At 39.3% G+C, this 18,460-nt stretch overlaps 1 protein-coding gene and 1 pseudogene across 1 annotated transcript in view; both read left to right on the top strand.

The window, feature by feature from the left end:
- Positions 1 to 16,172, top strand: part of LOC115664159 (disease resistance protein RUN1-like) — a 67,284-nt gene extending 51,112 nt beyond the window's left edge. The window contains exon 5 of the mRNA XM_056315779.1: positions 15,089 to 16,172. Coding sequence (XP_056171754.1) covers positions 15,089 to 15,868 — 780 coding nt within the window. The 3' untranslated portion in view covers positions 15,869 to 16,172. The remainder of the gene's footprint in view (positions 1 to 15,088) is intronic.
- LOC115667027 (disease resistance protein RPV1-like) lies at positions 4,175 to 9,695 on the top strand (annotated as a pseudogene).
- Positions 16,173 to 18,460: the final 2,288 nt, after the last annotated feature.

The following is an 18,460-nucleotide window of genomic DNA, read 5'->3' as shown; positions in this document are numbered from 1 at the left end:
GTGTACAAGAGTAAGTGCAGTGGCTGAGTCCTGATAGTGTGATCTATCATTTGTAAAGGATCAGCACTTGCCAATTGTAACTTGTTGAGCAGATTACTAGTGCAATCAAGCCCATATTGCGGTTGTTAGTATGGAGAGTGGATGTAGGCATGGGGATAAAGCCGAACCACTATATATCTGCTTGTGAACCATATATATATATATATATTCAATATTAGCATTAGATGAGCTTTAGTATCACGATTTGTCAAACAGCAGTAAGCACCTGATTTCTACAAACCGTTTCTACCAATGTTTGAAGTTAAACTTGTTATATTCCGCAAATGTTTTTCATAGTTCTCAAACAACCTATTCACCCCCTTCTAGGTTATATTGTTAGCCCCAACAATAAATAGCTAGATAGATTCGAAGTTCATAATCCAAAGCCTAGAAGTACTCCTTTAGAAAGTCACTTCAAGCTCTCGAAGAAGCAGCTGCCAAAGAAAGATGAAGAGCGGGAGTATATAACTAAGATGCCTTATGCGTCAGCTGTTGACAGCTTGATATGTGTTATGCTGTGTACCAGACCAGACATACTCATGTCGTGAGTAGATACATGGCTAATCCAAGAATAAAACATTAGGAAGCTATAAAGTGGCTATTAAGATACTTGAGAGCCACTTCAGGTATCTCATTATGAAAAACAGTGTAACTTTACAAGGCTTTGTTGATGCAAATCTTGGTAGTGACTTGAACAGTAGGAAGAGCACCTCGGGTTATGTTTCTACCTTAGGTGGCACTGCAACTAGTCGGAAGCCTAGACTTCAAACGTGTGTCTCTCTCAACCAATGAAGCAGAGTATGTTGATATATCTGAAGCTAGCAAGGAGATGATGTCGTTAAAAAAAATTCTGAAGGAAATAAGCAAGGAGCAAGATAGCAGTGTTCTTTTCAGTGATAGTCGAAGTGATATTTGTTTTGCAAAGAATCTAGCTTTTCATCCAAGAATAAAATACATTGAGTTGAAGTATCATCATTTTTGTTAGCTGATAGATCATGGGACATTGTCATTGAAGAAGTTTCCAAGTGCAAAAAATCTAGCATATATGTTAACAAAGGTTGTCACCACTGAGAAACCGAGGCTATACATTACTTCAGTTGGCCTCCATGGTTAATAATGAGGGGGCCGCTACACTACTGTTGTTTTGAAAATCAGCCTCCAAGTGGGAGATTGATGGATTTGTGGAGTGTGATAGACAAAAATAATATTAAAGTTCAAAGCTTTTACTGCTAATTGCATATATGTAGTTTCCTACACAACGATGTATTCCTCAAACTCTCGCTATATATTGGAACAATATCTTTTGTAGTTGTAACCCCGAAGCTTGTAACTCTGATACTAATAATGAAGAGATTACCTAGTGGGGCACCGTGGTTTTTCCCTTTTTGATTTTGAGAGGGTTTTCCACGTAAAAATTCTCGTCTTCTTCTCTCTCTTTTTCTCTTCAAAGATTCACGTTCCTAACAGTTGGAACTTACCTTGTTAGGAGCGGCATTCACCAAGTAGGGTGAGTGGTTCCAGGATGGGTAGGTTCCAAACCTAGAACCTAAAACTTACCCCGTTAGGGCCGGTTCCTAGTTTTTGGAACTGAAACCTACCCTATAGACCCTGGACCATTGTGCATCCCTAATAGGAGCCACGTAGAATGCTTTTGATTTCTTTGTAACCGTCGTTATTATTGAAAGTAGTTATAAATACTTGAATTGTAGTTTGTAGACGAACCGTCAATCGATCAAAGAACGTTAGTTATTCCATTTAACTTCCAATTATCTTTACAACCATGCGCTTTTATATGATTGACAATGATTGTTTCTAGTTTCAGTACCTTTAATTTTCTTTTCATTTCAATTTCCCGTCCAAGAATCAACAACTGACCTTTGTCGGTTCTTATATGATCGATCCGTATTTCCAAAGGAATTTTGTTGACCTTTCCGGTGAAATATATATTTCTTTTTTCAATTTATCTTCAAAATGATAGCCAACTCAAGTTTGGACCATAGTATAACTCAACCCGCAAAGTCGCCATGGCGATGTAGGCATCCAGATCGAAGTCGCACGAATTGCATTGGAAAATGACCGGTGTAGGCTCATAATCACCTTGTTTTTTTTTTTTTTTTGTCGAACATAATCACCTTGTTCACCCACTCAAGGTTGAGGGGGTGATCGGCATGACATGGGTGTCGGATCGACAAGGCAGTTCAGCACAGATTTTATTATAAGAGTTTTTCTGATGTAGGCTAAATTAATTGAGATTGTAATTAGCCGTTTTACGGGCTTGGTCTAATAAAGAAAGCTATAAATATTTTTAATTAGTCTAATATGGGATTGGTTAGTGTGGGCCGAGTAAGGCCTGGCCCGTGATGAGAGGGCTTGGCTTAAAATTCTATAAATAGTGCTCAAGTCCATTTTCTAATCCTAACGTACAAATTATCTCACATAAGAATCAAACAATATCTGTGAGAGGCAATCTAATTGAGCAAGTGATACAGAGGATAATAAAGGAGAAGAACTTGCATTGAGGATCGTCGCTATTCCGCATAAAAAACGATGGATTCCAAATTAGGTGCGCAAATTCCTTTTACTCAATTACATGTGTCTAAGATTCTAACTATGGAGATTTTTGGTGTTGTTTTCGCAGCCAACATTTATGAAGATTAAATAGGCATTTTTCGCAGCCGTACATGGAAATCGGACAATCAATGTAATTTCGGCACAGACTACCTGAAAGGACGCGAGTGCGGTGTTCGCTCAGCTTTCGTCGGTCCAGGAGGTGAATATTAAACTAGTTCATGTAAGTATTGTCCACAAAATTTGTATAAGATTACTTTCAAGTTGGAAGAGTATTAAACTAGCGAGGAACATGCCGTCACGTCATGTGATTATAATTTCCCATTAAACTAGTTCATTTAGGGTGGACACTAGTCGTACAAAAATTATTTTCTGGTATTCCTATGTTTCAACACAATTAACAAAACTGATTAACAGAAACGCATTTTGATGTATTCATACATAATACGAAGAGAAAAATTGACTTTGTCACTTGCAATATAATACATTATAGAGAATAAAATTACTCCGACTCGGTCTAATACAACATGTGGCAATATAATATTAGAGTAGTATTACTTAAAGGACGATGATTACTTAAGAAAATGATCAAGCAATTGGAGTCGAATTTAATAGAAATAGTCCATTGAGAAACTTTACATTTGTAAGAAATGACATAAGATGAGTGTCAAATGAATTTATACAAGAAAAATGAATCCATAATGGTCAATTATCTACAAAATGGTAAATATTGTTTTCAAGTAATACTTCATTCCCGTTGTTAGATTTCATGATTATTGTCACTATACAGAAATACTATATTGTCGCAATCAACGTACAAACTTTCTATTAATTAGTTTTATTAAGAATATTTAATTGAAATATTTGCTATAAATGACCCACTTGTTGATTAAAAAATGGGTTAAAAAAAGGACAACCCGGTTTGAACAGCACGAGTATGGTTTGATCCACTTTGGACCCATTTAACAAAAGATCTCGACACAAACCCGTATTGAGCAGAAAACACAAGCTGACCCAACTTGATTGCTATGTCTACAAGAAGCAAGCAAAAATTTGAGTGGGACCTAAATACAGATCTCACCAACTAATATGACAGATCATTCAGAAAACATAAATAAATCTCAATTATTAGATAAATGTATAATAGTTTGATGACCTACTCAGTTGACCTTACATGCTAATCGAATCGAAGGACCATGATATTCATGCCCCTTGCACATTATATCTATTGGATCATCAATATCTTCTTTCGCATGCTAAGAGAAAACATGATCCAACTGATCTAATCAAACATTGGTGGTGCAATCACTATAAATTGCAAGTTCATGATCGCCCCGGGAGTCCTATAAACAAAGTTTGTTGGACTTGGAGTTTACTATCTTAAATGCATTTTTTGACGAGCTCATTTATCTTTTTGTAATTATTAGAGGCTATGGCTATTTCAACACCTTAAAAATATTAAAATTCTCCACCCACCATAGTCTCAATCTATCAAACTGCCTTAGATGACAAAAGCACCTTGTAAATTAGGCCAATCACATGATGTATCATTGAATTAGGAACGGCAAATGCCATCTCTCTGTTGTTGCACTTTCATTTATATATCCTCCATAAACTCTTGAAAGAAAAAGCAGAGCAGGATCCCTTCACCCCGGAAGAGCTATGGCGGAGGCGGTCGTCTCGAAGATAGCTAAAATTCTGGAAGATTTCGCAGAGGACGGGAAAATATGGGATGGTCGCGAGTTTCAAATGCTCAAGCAAACCGTTTCCACTCTCCAAGATGTAGTGCACGATGCGGAAAAGCAGAACCTCAGAGCATGGCTTGACGATCTCAAAGCTGCTTTGTATGATGCAGAGGACTTGCTGGAAGAATGGAACGTTGAAGTTATGCAACGAGAATTGCGGAGCAAAGATGAGAAGTCGAAGCAGGTAAATACCCTCTTTTCACCTTCAAACGAACTTGCTCTAGAGCTGAAGAGCAATAGGAAGAGAATAGAAGCCATCGCTACTAGAGGGAAGTCTTTTCACTTGCGAGGGTGCGCAAAAGATGTGCAAGTACAGAGAAGATCGAGGAACCGACAGCGGTCAGACACCTCTGTGTCCGAGGAGGAGATCATAGGGAGAGATGGTGCTAAAAGGGCAAGCGCTGCTAAAGGCGCTTTATATTCTGAGTTGCGAGAGTACGCGAAGGATGTGCAAGTAGAGAGAGGATCGAGGAAGAGAGAGCAGTCGGACTCCTTTGCATACGAGGAGGAGATTATAGGGAGAGATCATGCTAAAAGCGCAATTAAGAAGTTCTTGTTGGACTCTGACGCTGAAAAGAAAATTTCCGTCCTTTCAATATGTGGTCCGGATGGCATTTGAAAGACTGCTCTTGCTCGATGTCTGTACAAAGATGACATGGTCAACCAGCATTTTGATTTAAGGATATGGATCTGTGCGGGTGACCCATGTCTAATTTCAAAACGGTACTGCAAAAAATCATAGAAAGTGCAACAACAGAGAGAGCAGATGACATTGAGTTGGAGAGTTTGCAAAATCAACTAGTGGAACACATTCGTAGGAAGAAATGTCTACTAGTTATGGACGATGTAAGGTGGTTCGAGTTTCCTGCACAATGGGGAAGCTTGAAAAGTTTATTTATGGGAGGTGCCGAAGGAAGCAAGATTCTGATAACTACATTCGATCGGTTAGTTGCGCATTTCATGGGCACAACCTCATCTTATTTCCTTGAGGGCCTTTCTGAAAGCTCATCTTTAGATTTATTGATGAGAATGGCATGTAAGGAAGAAGAAGAGACTATAGATTCAAAAAAGCTAATTATGGGGAGGCAGATAGTCAACAAATGTCGTGGAATCCCTTTGGCTCTACGAACATCCAGAAGTATACTATTCTTCAAGAAAACTGAAGCTGAGTGGTTACGTTTTGAGCGGGAGATCCCAAATTATTCTGCGGAATCGGATTATTGTGGGGTAATCACACATGTTATAATTAGTTATCAGCATCTCCCATGCCATCTAAAACAGTGCTTTGACTTCTGTTCATTGTTTCCCAAAGATTGGGTGTTTGATAAACTAATGTTGACGAGTCTCTGGATAGCAGAAGGATTTATCCAGCCCATGGACAACGTAGATCGGGATAGGGAAGATATTGCTCACGACTATTTCATGGATTTACTTAGGAGGAATTTCTTTCAGGACTGTACTAAAGATGAATTTGGAAATGTGACCTCTTGTAAGATGCATGATTTAATGAATGAGCTAGCATGCACAGTTGCTCAAACCGAGTATTCTCAACACTTTTTTCAGCTCCGGTCGTCAATTGCTGAAAGAACTCGTCATGTATGCTGGGATTCAACTTTAGATTTATCACAGGGACTTCCCACTACTCTACTCAGAGCAAAACATCTGAAAACGTTCTTCAAAATAGATCAAACAAAAAGATCAAAGTGTGATACTCAAATAGGTGAAAAAACTCTTTACGAACTTATTTCTAAATTCAAGTTCTTGCGTGCCTTGAATTGCCATGATAGTGGCATTGAGAAGTTACCAAGTTCTATTTGTGAGTTGAAGCACTTGACATTTCTAGATCTCTCTAAAAATGAAGGAATCATAAGGCTTCCTGATTCTGTGACAAGACTGCAAACCTTGCAAGTACTTAAACTCAATATGTGTTACAAGCTAATAGAATTGCCAAGGGATATGAGAAAATTGGTCAACCTCAGGCAACTGGAGATTAGCAACTGTAATGCCCTATCTCATATGCCACATGGGTTGGGCCAGTTGACTCTTTTGTGCACTTTAACAGATTTCCTTTTGCCTGGGGATGATTATTGTCCAAAGAATTATGGTGGGCTGGGGGAGTTGAACAGGTTAAGCCATTCGAGAGGATGTCTGAAAATCAAAGTTAAGGGAGAAATAGAAGATGCAGTAGCAGAATCAAATGCTGCGAACTTGAAGGAAAAGAATTCCTTAGTTTCACTAGTATTAGTGTTTGCCGGAAAAGGAAGTGATGAAGTTCTACTCAAAGAGCTGCAGCCAAGCTTAAATCTTCGAAGATTAGAAATAAGAGGCTATGGGGGCGCAATGTTTCCAAGCTGGATGTCTCACATGCCTAAGTTAGTTGAGCTACGGTTGTTTCATTGTGCAGGATGCAAAAGTCTCCCACCACTTGGTGAGCTTACGAGCCTCAAGCGTTTGGAAATTGGTGAGCTACCTATAGTGGAGTACACAGAAAGTGATCTTCACGCCCTCTCGTCACTTCCTAATCTCTCTGCACTAAGGATATGGGAGTGTCCTAAGATGAAATGGATTCCACCCCTTCTGCATATCAAGGAGTTGAAACTTCCTAGTTTTCCTTTGTAGTTGTTGCAAACCTCAGTTGCCACTATTGAACATGTAATTGGTATGGATGATCGAGTGAAGGATGTACTCGAGTTATTGGAAATAGATGATGATGTGGTTGGAGTGCGCATTGTTGGAATCCATGGAACTAATGGAATTGGCAAGACCACTATTGCGAAGGCCGTATATGACCAACTCTCCTCTTGTTTCGATGGTTGTAGCTTTCTAGCAGAGATTGGAGAAATGACACAGAATGCTGGTGGTATTCAGTTTGTCCAAACTAAGTTGATATGTGATATTCTTGGGCGAGATGGTGATGCTGCTTCTTTCGAAGGAGGAATCAGGTTTTTCCTGGATGTATTTCGCAATATAAAAGTTCTGATTGTCCTAGATGATGTGGAAGAACAGTTTCATCTTCATGATCTTGTAGGAGACCAGCTTGACTGGTTTGGTTCTGGAAGTCGGATAATTGTTACTTCAGAAAATGGTGGAATTCTCCAAACATAAGATTCTCGAGGCCTGGTCCGTACATATGAAGTGAATGAGATGGATAATGATCGAGCTCTTGAACTTTTTCGCAAGCATGCTTTAGGAACACATGGTTTAATACCTGGCTATCCTGAAATTGGGAAGCGCATTATCAAAGCCACTGGGCAGGTTCCATTTACTATTGAAGTTATTGGTTCATTTCTGCGTGGAAAAACAATAGAAGATTGGAGGAAGATAGAGGACTTGATAAAACCATGGAAGGAGAACTCTCAAGAGATTTTGAAGGATTGTAGGGAGATTTCGAAAATCTGTTATGAAGCATTAGATGAAAGGCAGAAACAAATATTTTGGGACATAGCATGGTTTGCCAATGGCGTGGATAGCCGAATTGCATCATATATGTGGCCCGATCGAGATCTTTTGCCTTCTCACCATATTTTGATGCCCCTAGCAAAAATTGGAGAAGACAACATGCTGTGGATGCATAAGCTATTGAAGCGCCTCAGTGGATCTATAGATAAAGAAGGATATCCTGGAAGGCGCTGTACTCTTTTTGCATGATACCGACCTGAAAGTAATGAACAGCAAAGAGGTAAAGGCTTATGGGTCAATGGTTTACTTTCCTCCATAAAATGAAAGCCTTGACATATAAGGTCTAATAAGCTATCCAGCTTTACTTATTTTACCATCTAAAGGTTTACTTAGCATACACGGAAAAGAAAGCACCCTAGTCCTTATCACATAGCCAAATTGTCAAATCATATTTTATAGCTTCAGATTATTTGTTACTCTTGGCAAATGTAGGGAATGGAAGAGGTGGAAGTCCTATGTTTCGACTTCAAAAATCATCGTCCCCATACATTTACAGAAACAAATTTCAAGAGCATGCCAAACATAAGGTTCTTGAAATTCGATCATGCAAGTATGACTGGAAATTTCACAAATGTATTTCCAAAGTTAAGGTGGCTTCATTGGCAAGGGTGCCCGAGGGATTTCGAAGCAACAGAATTTAATCTGACTGAACTGGTCATTCTTGATCTTTCATGGAGCAAAGTCACCGAAGACTGGGGAGGTTGGATGAAAATCAAGGTGGTTTCCTATTACTACTCTAATGCATTTGTTCTGTTAATTATCTGGCAATTGACCTTATGAAGTGTTTTCCTGTTTTGCAGTTGGAGCAATTGAAAGTCTTAAATCTCACCGGTTGCACTGACTTACTGATAAGTCCAACATTTTCTAGTTTCCCGAAATTGGGGATACTGATTCTATAGAGATGCTCTCGGTTGGTCCATTTAGATCCTTCAGTTGGTGGTCTCAAAAATTTGCTTTGCCTGAATTTGAAGTCCTGCTTTGAACTCAACATGTTGCCTGCCGAACTGGGTAGCTTGGAAGCTTTGAAAGAACTCCTCATTGATGAGACTTCTGTGCAAGAGATTCCCTTGGAAGGTGATTTAAAGAAACTCGAAACTCTTTGTGCCTCCAATTGCTTGTCATTGAGTCTCTTGCCCCATTCATTTGAACACCTGACATCGCTTACAAAACTCTCGGTAGATAATTCAAAATTACCAAACTACCTGATGGAGTGGGAGAGCTAGTGAAACTCCGACGCTTGTCATTGAGAAATTGTTGTTGGATACGAGAACTTCCAGACTCCATTGGCCAATTAAGCTCTTTAGAGGAGCTGGATATGTCGGGAACAGGCATTGCAAAGTTACCAGATTCCTTTGGAAATCTGCGGAAGTTGAGAGTGTTAAAGACGGACTATTGCTTCATAATAGAATTTCCTAGTTTTATTGGGCGTCTACATAGCCTTGAAGAAATACATGCCTCCTCGTGTAGGAGTTAGAAGGGGAGATTCCTAGGGACATTGGGAAGCTAGTTAATCTGAGAATCTTGAGGCTGCAATATTCAGGTATTTGGAGCCTACCTCCTGAAATCAAGCATCGTTCCAAGCTGGAGACTCTTGATCTACTTCACTGCGACATGCTTCATGAGTTGCCAGCACTTCCCTCCGGTTTGGTTAACGTGCGTTTGAGTCCAACACTGAAGGAAAAAATGTCTAATCTTTAGAATCTGTCTCTGTTTCGAAGAGTTGGTGCTGGGTTTTTAAGACCACCTCCGGCACAATTGGGGAATTTGTTTCATTGTTTTGTAACTTAGATAACAAGGTCATTGAAACCAGTCTTTGTCCCATTAGCATAAGAATAACTTTTATAGCAAAGATACGAAAGTATACAAAATGACTATTTAAAGAAATAAGTTGGTGCTTGTACTTTGTAGTAAATATTTTTGGAGTTGGCACGAACATATCGAAAGGTGCTTTTTCCACCTCTAAAAAAACAAGGTGAGTGGCTACAAAAGAGTGGTAAAAAAAAACAGCGTGCTTGTACTTTGTAGTAAATATTTTTGGTGTGTGATTGTTTTTTTTTTTTTTACCAGTGTTTGCAAAATATTTTCTCGGGGGAAGTATAGATCCCTACTTGTGTAAATGAAGTATAGCATCATCCAAAAGAGTGGAATTGAAAGTTCATAGATCAGATATAGATTACAACCCATTTTTCATGGTGAAGTCTAATGCTTTCTCACGTTGTCAGCTTGGCGATACGAGGACTAATTGGAGAAAACAAATTAAATTAGAATGAGCCTAATATGAATTATACAATTCGAATGTCTCTTCTATGTGTCTATGTGTAGTTGGGATACTGTAATCAACTACAGGTTATGCTGCCTATACTTGAACACTAATGAAGTATCAATCAAAAAGAGAACAATACAACCAAAAAACAAACATCAACAAGAAAAAATGGATTATAGGTAGAAAAGAGTAAGTTGTCGGTATATTATGGAAAAAAGTAGAACAAAAGCATAAATGGAAATCTCCAGGATGTGCGTCGTTGGTTGCGCTTTGGTTATTTTCAACTTAGGAACCGAAGTTTATCCGTTTAAATTGAAAAAATTACCTAAGAAATCTTAAATTTGTTGTGCGGTTGCCAATTCAATCATGAAATTTCCAATTTGGCCAATATAGTCCTAAACATTTTGACAATTTTTCAATATAATCATTCCAGCCAACTTTGACTAGAAATAGCAACATGATGTCCGGTCATCGCTGGCAGTCTTACATGCCACGGCCAACAATCTAACTCCACTCAAAACGACATCTTAAACCTGTTTTACTACCGGAATGAAATATTTACCATTCAAAAATTGGGAAAATTACCCTAGAAATCTTAAACTTGTTGTACAACTGTCAACTCAATCATAAACTTTCTAACTTGGCCATTGTAATCATAAACAAATTGACAATTTTTCAATATAGTCATTTCGGTCAATTTTGGCTAGAGATCGCAACATGACATCCAGTCATTGCCGCCAGTCTTATGTGCCATGGCAGACGATCTAAACTCCACTCAAAACGACATCATTTTGATAAATTTTATAAATCTTCTCATTCTTTTCCTTTTTTATTTTTTTTTTCCTTTTCGTATGTGTTCATCTTATCGAAAACAGCCAATGGGAGTAGTCAGGGTCTCGACAATATCGCCCACCATAGCAAGGGCCACGATGCCCTAGCTAGCCATCACCAACCCAACGACCCTTATCGATTCTTTCCAAGAGGATGAATAGTGAGGAAATGGAAAAAAAGAAAAAAGAAAGAAAAGAACAAATAAAAAAATTATAAAATATCTCAAAACAACCTCATTTTGAGTGGTGTCGAACATGTCAAATCGCTAACCGTGCCACGTAGGACAACTGGTGCTGACTGAATCACCACGTCAGGAATTTTCAGCCTAAATTGGCCAGACGGACTACATTGAAAATGTGACGCCCCCACCCAACGTGACGTCCCATTCATTGTTATCTTCTTTACGCATAAGCGGAAGTCCCGTTCATTATTATCTTTCGTTACACACAAGCGGAAGCATATCTCGGGACAATCACAATCAATACACACAGCGGAAATAAGACAAGAAGCATCATGAGCAAACCTCATGCAACATATTTTAACAAGCTCGTTCTTTTGGGTCATGGCAATTATCACATATTTTCATAGCCGACTATAAATAGCAAAATTTGACTTGGGTTATCCTATACCCACTATGGCTTCTCGCTCCTCGCTTCTTCACCTCTACCCCAGTCCCGTCCGCCTGGCCATCTCATATCCCACCCGTGGCCTTGTCCCGGAGCCGGCCCGCCCGCACCGCCAAAGCACCGTTGAACCCACATAGGGATCCAACCCATTCTTCGTTCGCATAGCGATACCACGCCACGTACGGACGAGGCACCAAGTCCGTTAGGCCCTCATCGAATCGTCACAAGCGCCGTGATTCGGCGGTAGGCGCGGTCTTCTCTGATATCTATCACGGTGAGCACTTCGACTCGCTGCTCCACGGGATTGCCAACGCGAGCTGGGGGAGATGCCATCCTACGGACCTGATAAAGGGAAACAACGGGGGATGAGTCGAGGAGACTCAGCAAGTGAAAACACTAATATCAAGCGAGGATATATCAATTGCCGTTAACATAAGTCGGCCCTTACCGCACCCGCATCGATATCAGATCAATAGCAAAGTTCAAACAAGAGAACATCACGCACGGTCACATCATGTACACTTTACCAACCAAGGATCGGTTCTATCTCAAAACAACATCAAACATGAAACATGATCAAACTAAGAAAATGAACCAACTACGACCAACCAAACGATCGAGAAACGGTCCAAGCAAACCACGTCATAACGTATCTTAACATCATTTCCCGATATTAGGGAATTCACTTACACAACAATTAAACAAGAACAAGAAAGGAACACGGGAGTCTCGGCGGTTCTCGAGCTTGAACACGTGAATAAACGGATTTTGGCATGAGGCTTGAACACGTGGAAGATGGCGTCTCGACCTTGAGCTCTCTAGTTGCCGAACAACAAGAAGAGGCACGGGCTAGTCGGTGAGCTCTTTATGTGGCCGCACAACAAGGAAGACGAGGGCTAGGTGGTGAGGCTCTCGTTCTCTCTTTCACTTGGTGTGAAAACAAGAAGCAAGGAACCAAGAAACAAGATGGTAATGGCTTGAGGTTGAGAGTGGCGTGAGAATGGAGGATGGCGCGAGAGAGAGAGAGAGAGAGAGAGAGAGAGAGAGAGAGAGAGAAGAGGGGGGGGAGGGATAACAAGCCAAGGTCAAGAGAGACACAAATGTCATTTTCACAAGGGTCCCTAAAGTCTAAAATCATTTAAGGCTTGTCATGAAGATGTGCCCCAAAGTCTAACTTCAATTAATACAAGCCATTAATAATCCTTATCTCTTCCTCTCTTTCTCTCTCTCGGCCGACTCTCTTCTTGGCCGACTCCCCTCTCTCTCTCTCCCTATTAATAGAAGACTTTTCTTGGTCACTACTCCAAGCCATCAATGCATGTCATCATGGAGGGGCCCTAAAGTCTTGATTCATTAATGCAAGCCATCATGAAGGGCCACCAAAGTCTAACTTAATTAATAAGGGTCATCATGAAGATGACCTAAAAGTCTAAGCCAATTAATGAAACTTGGAGGATAAGCTTTGACTTGGTCAAGGCTTCTAGGTTCTTCTACCAATTTCTAGACCGTGGACTCCCTAGTCTTCTGGATTTACTGAATTCTCACGCAAATGACTCGGGCCAATCGGATCACACAAAATAGACCAATTGGCACAGAAACCACAACCCACGTCATACTCAATCACAAGATTTTCTGAAAGTTTTCCGCGATAAACACGCATAATAATTCCATCCAACCCGAGGTTCGGTGTGGGAATATCCTCAAATATCACCAAAAGACATCAAGTCGAGATTCCAACGTTCTCATATAGAAATTGATAAATTTTTGAAATCTGACAAAACTGAACAGCTTTGCACTGTTCACAAAATCGGACTTGAAAACATAGTAAATGGACTCCGAAAATTCTCAAATTTGAATATGTCATAAACAATTCCTTAACAAACATTTCTCATGAAGAACACAAGATCGGAATCTTTCTATAAACACCATTTTTAGTAGCTCAAAAACAGACTAAAAACAGTTCGCCGGAACAGAATTCTTGTTTCTCAAAGTAAGCTCTATCCAGAATCCAAATCATTTCGAAAAATTCCCAAGTTTATATATGTTATATAAAAGGAAGTTCTCAACAACTTTTGTGAAGGAAAATTTTCCAAAATCATCCCAGAAAATCTTGTAGAAAATAAATAAATTGTGAACATCACCGAAATACCCATTCTGGGCAGTTTTACATGGTCCGAAAATCAGGCCATCGTACCACTCATATCAACTCCAAAAATTCTGAAATTAAAATATGTAAAACCTCAAGATGTTTGGAGAAACTTTCAAGAAGAAAGTGTTTGGAAATTCGGATCACAAAAGTCTCCCCAAAAATAACAAAATCAAGAGGTACAAAGGATCCGAAATTGGGTTTTCCAAAACAAGAGTAAAAAAATTTAGTTCTGATTGGAAAACCACCAAACTTAAACCATAACCATTTCCCAGGGACTGAAATTGAGGATGTGACAGAAAAATCGTCAAACGGTTTAGAAGTACATTGGCCAAATTGGAAAATTTAAGAGTGAATTGGCAATTGTACAATAGATTTATGACTTTTTGGACTTTTTTCTCGTTCAAACCCTATTAATTACATGCAAACTACTTTGGGTTCAAATCAGCTATGAAGAGCTAAAAGCCTAAAGTTAACCGTTTCGTAAGGCTTCTACACTGTTCCTAGGTCTCCAGATTGTTGCAAAAAAAAAAAGGCAATCAAACAATTAAATAAATAGAATAAAGAAATAAATAGACATGAGATTTACGTTTTTCGGAGATGGGACCTACTCCATAGGGAGAGTAGTGCGATATTTCACTATAGATCGAGTAATAGAACGTAAATTATAACTATACTCGAATAACTTAAATATTGGTTAACTCTTACAATTTTTTACGAAATAATCTTTCAATCTCACAAATGAATTACATAAAATCTTAATACAAGATTTTCATGACTTCAAACACTTGAGATGTAATTCTCGTGCACATTCTACAATTGATTGTCATTATCAATAGCTAGAGGTGGGCAACATGGGTCACAAACCCATTTATTAACTCAGATTTAGTGGGTCTAGGTGGAATATAGGCCACTTAAAACTTTAAAATGGGTCAAAATAGGTTTAAAACATTAAAGCCTAAGTTTATACGGCTCCCTCTTTTCCACCGAATTGACACTGTACTGAAATGGTTGAAGCTCTCCGTGTAACCTTAATTTTAATCAAGGCGAACGGGGATTTGACTGTGTTCATTGTGACCATTTTCATCAGCTATCGAATCTGAGGTTTCTTGAGTGGAATAATGTTGATCTTGTAGGAAATCCGAGAATCTTCTTTCGAACTTAGTATGGCTTAAATGGCGAGGATGCCGTGAGAAATCTAAGTTATTTGCATTGAATATGAAGAACCTGGTAATTCTCAACTTATGTTTGAGCCCAGTCGAATTGAACTTGGAAGACAGGAAACTATTGATGCTGGTATGGGGTGTACGTGCTTGTGTGCTTCTTTATTTACAAATGCGCCCTGCACTTTTATCTTAGGACATTATAGTTGAAGTAATAACTAAATATATGAATCATGTTGTTTTTGCAGAAAGCTGGGAGTTTGAAAGTCTTGAATCTAAAAGGCTGTCCCTGGATCACTGCATCTCTGGAATTCCCTGCCTCGATGCCTTTAGAATGCTTGATCCTGGAAGGTTGTTTATTATCAACTCCAACAATTGATGAATCCATTACTAGCTTAGAAAATCTAGTTTCCTTAAACATGAAGCGTTGCACATCGATGAAACATTTGCCACCAGCACTGTGTTCCCTGAGAGCAATGAAAGAGCTTCTGATTGACGGAACTAAAGTTGAAAGACTTCATTTTGAGGAAGGCTCTTTGCCAGCACTGGAAATCCTCAGTGCTTGCGAATGTGAAGTATTGGGTGAAGTCACTGATTCCATTGGATTATTAAAGAATCTTTGGAAGCTTACTTTAAGAAGTTGCAAGCGGCTAAAAGGACTTCCACATTTCATTGGAAAGCTTGTTGGGCTACAGGAAATGGACCTGTCGTACACCTTAATCAATGAATTACCTTCTTCTGTCAAGGAATTGAAAAAGCCTGAAGTGCTAAAGATGGTTTATACTGACCTAGAAGAGTTTCCTGAAACCATAAAAGATCTTGAGAAGCTTCAAGAGTTGGATTTCACCCACTGCAAAAGTTTGAGTGGAGATTGCAGCATCACAGGATTGTCTTCTTTGAGAATCTCGAGATTAAAATGTACAAGAATTTCTCGCGTGCTCATTGGAGATTATGGGCATTCTAATCTCTACGTCCTTGAGGAAGATGACGGCGTCGAGTTTATCAATCCTCTCGCAATTTCGCTTTAGGTCAGACCTTCTTATCGACAAAATGTAGATGATTCTGTGGATGTCATGCTTTAGTCTCGAAGGTTCAAAACTAAGGTATGTCTTGGAAATTTCTTATCCATGTGGGCTTAAACGAGTAAGTGGATAACTGAGAAAGTTGACTTCGTCAAATGGCTCTTCTCTTGATAGGTTACATTACTATTGATGTCAGAGCCATTGAATTTTGCATTAGTGGGCATGAATTGATGTCAAGCTATGTTTCTAAAAAGCTTGAACTTGAAGTGCGATCATGTATTTGGAAAGACACTACTCTTCGTTCCTTTTTCTTTTTTCTTTTTTTTTTTTGTGCTTGGAGACACTGCTCTTCTTATGACAGCATGTATCCGGACCTTCTTATCGTAGTTTACTCCTTGGCAGCATTTTTGAATTAGCTTGTTGCATCATCTTTGCAACTGGTTCTGTTTTGTCTTCCTCACCGTCACTAGATTGGCAGGGTCACCTTAGTTGTTTTTGTTTTTTGTGTCTCAATTTATTGAGTTTTCTGTATGCAATTTTGTTTTCTTTTTTCTCTCTCTTTCCTTTCTCTGTTTTCTTTTTTCTGCATAGGGCTATTATCAGCATGTATTTGAAGTGAAAAGAGGACAAAGCAAAGGGAAATTATTTGGAAATGCAAGAAGTTGAGTTTGAATGGCCTAATGCTATTTCCTTGGTTTGCTGCTTGCAGTCATCCTATGCTGTCATTCAGATTGTGCATAGGTGCCAAATGCAAAACAAGCCCCAAGGAAACTCAGGCAAGCTGTTGCTAAACCCAACTGGACTTCCTCGTTGTAGACACGGTTGCTTCATTTTATATTGTTTTCTCATTGTTTTTTCCTCTGTTTCTCTTCCTCTTTCTCCTGCTTCTACGGAGCGTTATCTAGATCAATTATCAATAAGAAATTCATTAGATGCAACTGGAACAAGCAAAAGTGCATCAGGTTAGGACTGTCATCGTGGCTATGTCCCAATTAATTATCGAGCACACAGGCCTTAGCTCCTTGCTTAATTTGAATCAGAAATTTTAGGGCCACAGTGGTAATCTCAATCTTCAGAATACATGTTGAAAATACAATGTCATCCTAGACCAAACATGAACATATGGTGCTGAAAACCTAATGAGAAAGCAGCAAATCCATACTTAAGTAGACACAGTAATAAATCATTTGATTAACCGAGTTGTGAAGCATTTGAGTTCTATGCTTCAAGATGGCTTTAGTTCCGGGATGCAACCCAGGAATTGTGTCATCCAGAACCAATTTCAGTATAGAGTTTGCTCTGAGATGATACATTTGTTTGCTCGAAGTAGATGTGAATCTCAAAGAGAGTCTGAACCCAAGACCAACATCCGGAAACATTTCCCTAAACACTAGGGCCAGCAGAAGATTTTCCATTTATGGTCATAGAATCATATGTATTGACTTTAGCAATTCGTGTCTTGGATCTTTTTTCCTCGTAAAGAAAGACCAGCTTTCTCGGATGAACTAAAAGTTCTCATCAGATATAAGAACTTTACCAATTATATTTCCATATGCAATAGTTCATCATGCCATTTACTCATTTTAAAGTTCCATTCTACTCAGAGTTTGGTTGTTTTGATATTGAAAAAATTCTCTTATGAGAATGATACCTGGGATACAAAACATGTCATGGACTTGACGGAAACCAAAACTTCATCTGATCTCGCTTCGTTCACTGTCTCATGATATCCTTTGACATAGCTGATAGAGATTGTGTGATTAGGAGTGCATATTATCAAGGCACAGTCAGCCTATGACCTCACTCAGGATGCAATGTCTGAGGATGTAGGAAGATGGCTAACAGGAACTTGCGAAACCACAGGAGGCCAACGTCGTGATCATGCTCGTTGGAAACTAGGCGGACCTGCATCGTCTCCAAGCCATTTCCACGAGAGATGCACTTTCCTTGTGGAGTACCATGCTCTAGAGGCACTTAATGTCAAGAGCACCTTCACGGAACTGTTGACTCAGATCTCAGATGTGTCGTGTGCTCTGCAGGAAGGCTCTCGACATAGGTGGTGGCCCTGCAGCTTTGCCGATGAGATAGACAATCGGAATTGGGAACAGGAACGCAGTTTCAGCTGTTGAGAAAGCCGGTTGTTGGTCTTCATGGGAAATCATGGTTGTGGTTCGAAATAAACAAAATTTATCAGCTTTTTCATGGCATCATGCTCACCTAGGATTCAAGATATTAAAAGCTGACCTCACGAAATCATCACGTAATTAGGAAAGCTAATAGCATATTTATGTTTGCGAGATTTCTCGAACGGCTATGACACTCGGGGGTACATTAAGGCCCCCGCTATTTGTCCTCCGATGACCGAGTCCGTAGACTCATCAAACAAATGAGAACAAGTCGTTGGATGGAGAAAGATTTTGTTTCACTTAGGGTGGACTGTAGTTGTACAAGAATCATTTTCTAGTTCTGCTGTGTGTTTTAACACAATCAACATTTCTAATTCACAAAAGTCCTCAGCAAAAACACACTTTCTTAGTGAAGAAGTAACAAGATTAAGTGTAACATATAAGAAATGAACAGGCCTATAAAATTGGTGCT

The sequence above is a fragment of the Syzygium oleosum genome, unplaced genomic scaffold, assembly GCF_021117445.2.
Source record: "Syzygium oleosum isolate NSW1041296 unplaced genomic scaffold, Sole_v2.1 Sole_v2.11, whole genome shotgun sequence".
NCBI lineage: Eukaryota > Viridiplantae > Streptophyta > Magnoliopsida > Myrtales > Myrtaceae > Syzygium > Syzygium oleosum.
Note: the sequence above shows the minus strand (reverse complement) of the source record. Positions and strands in the feature narration are given on the sequence as shown.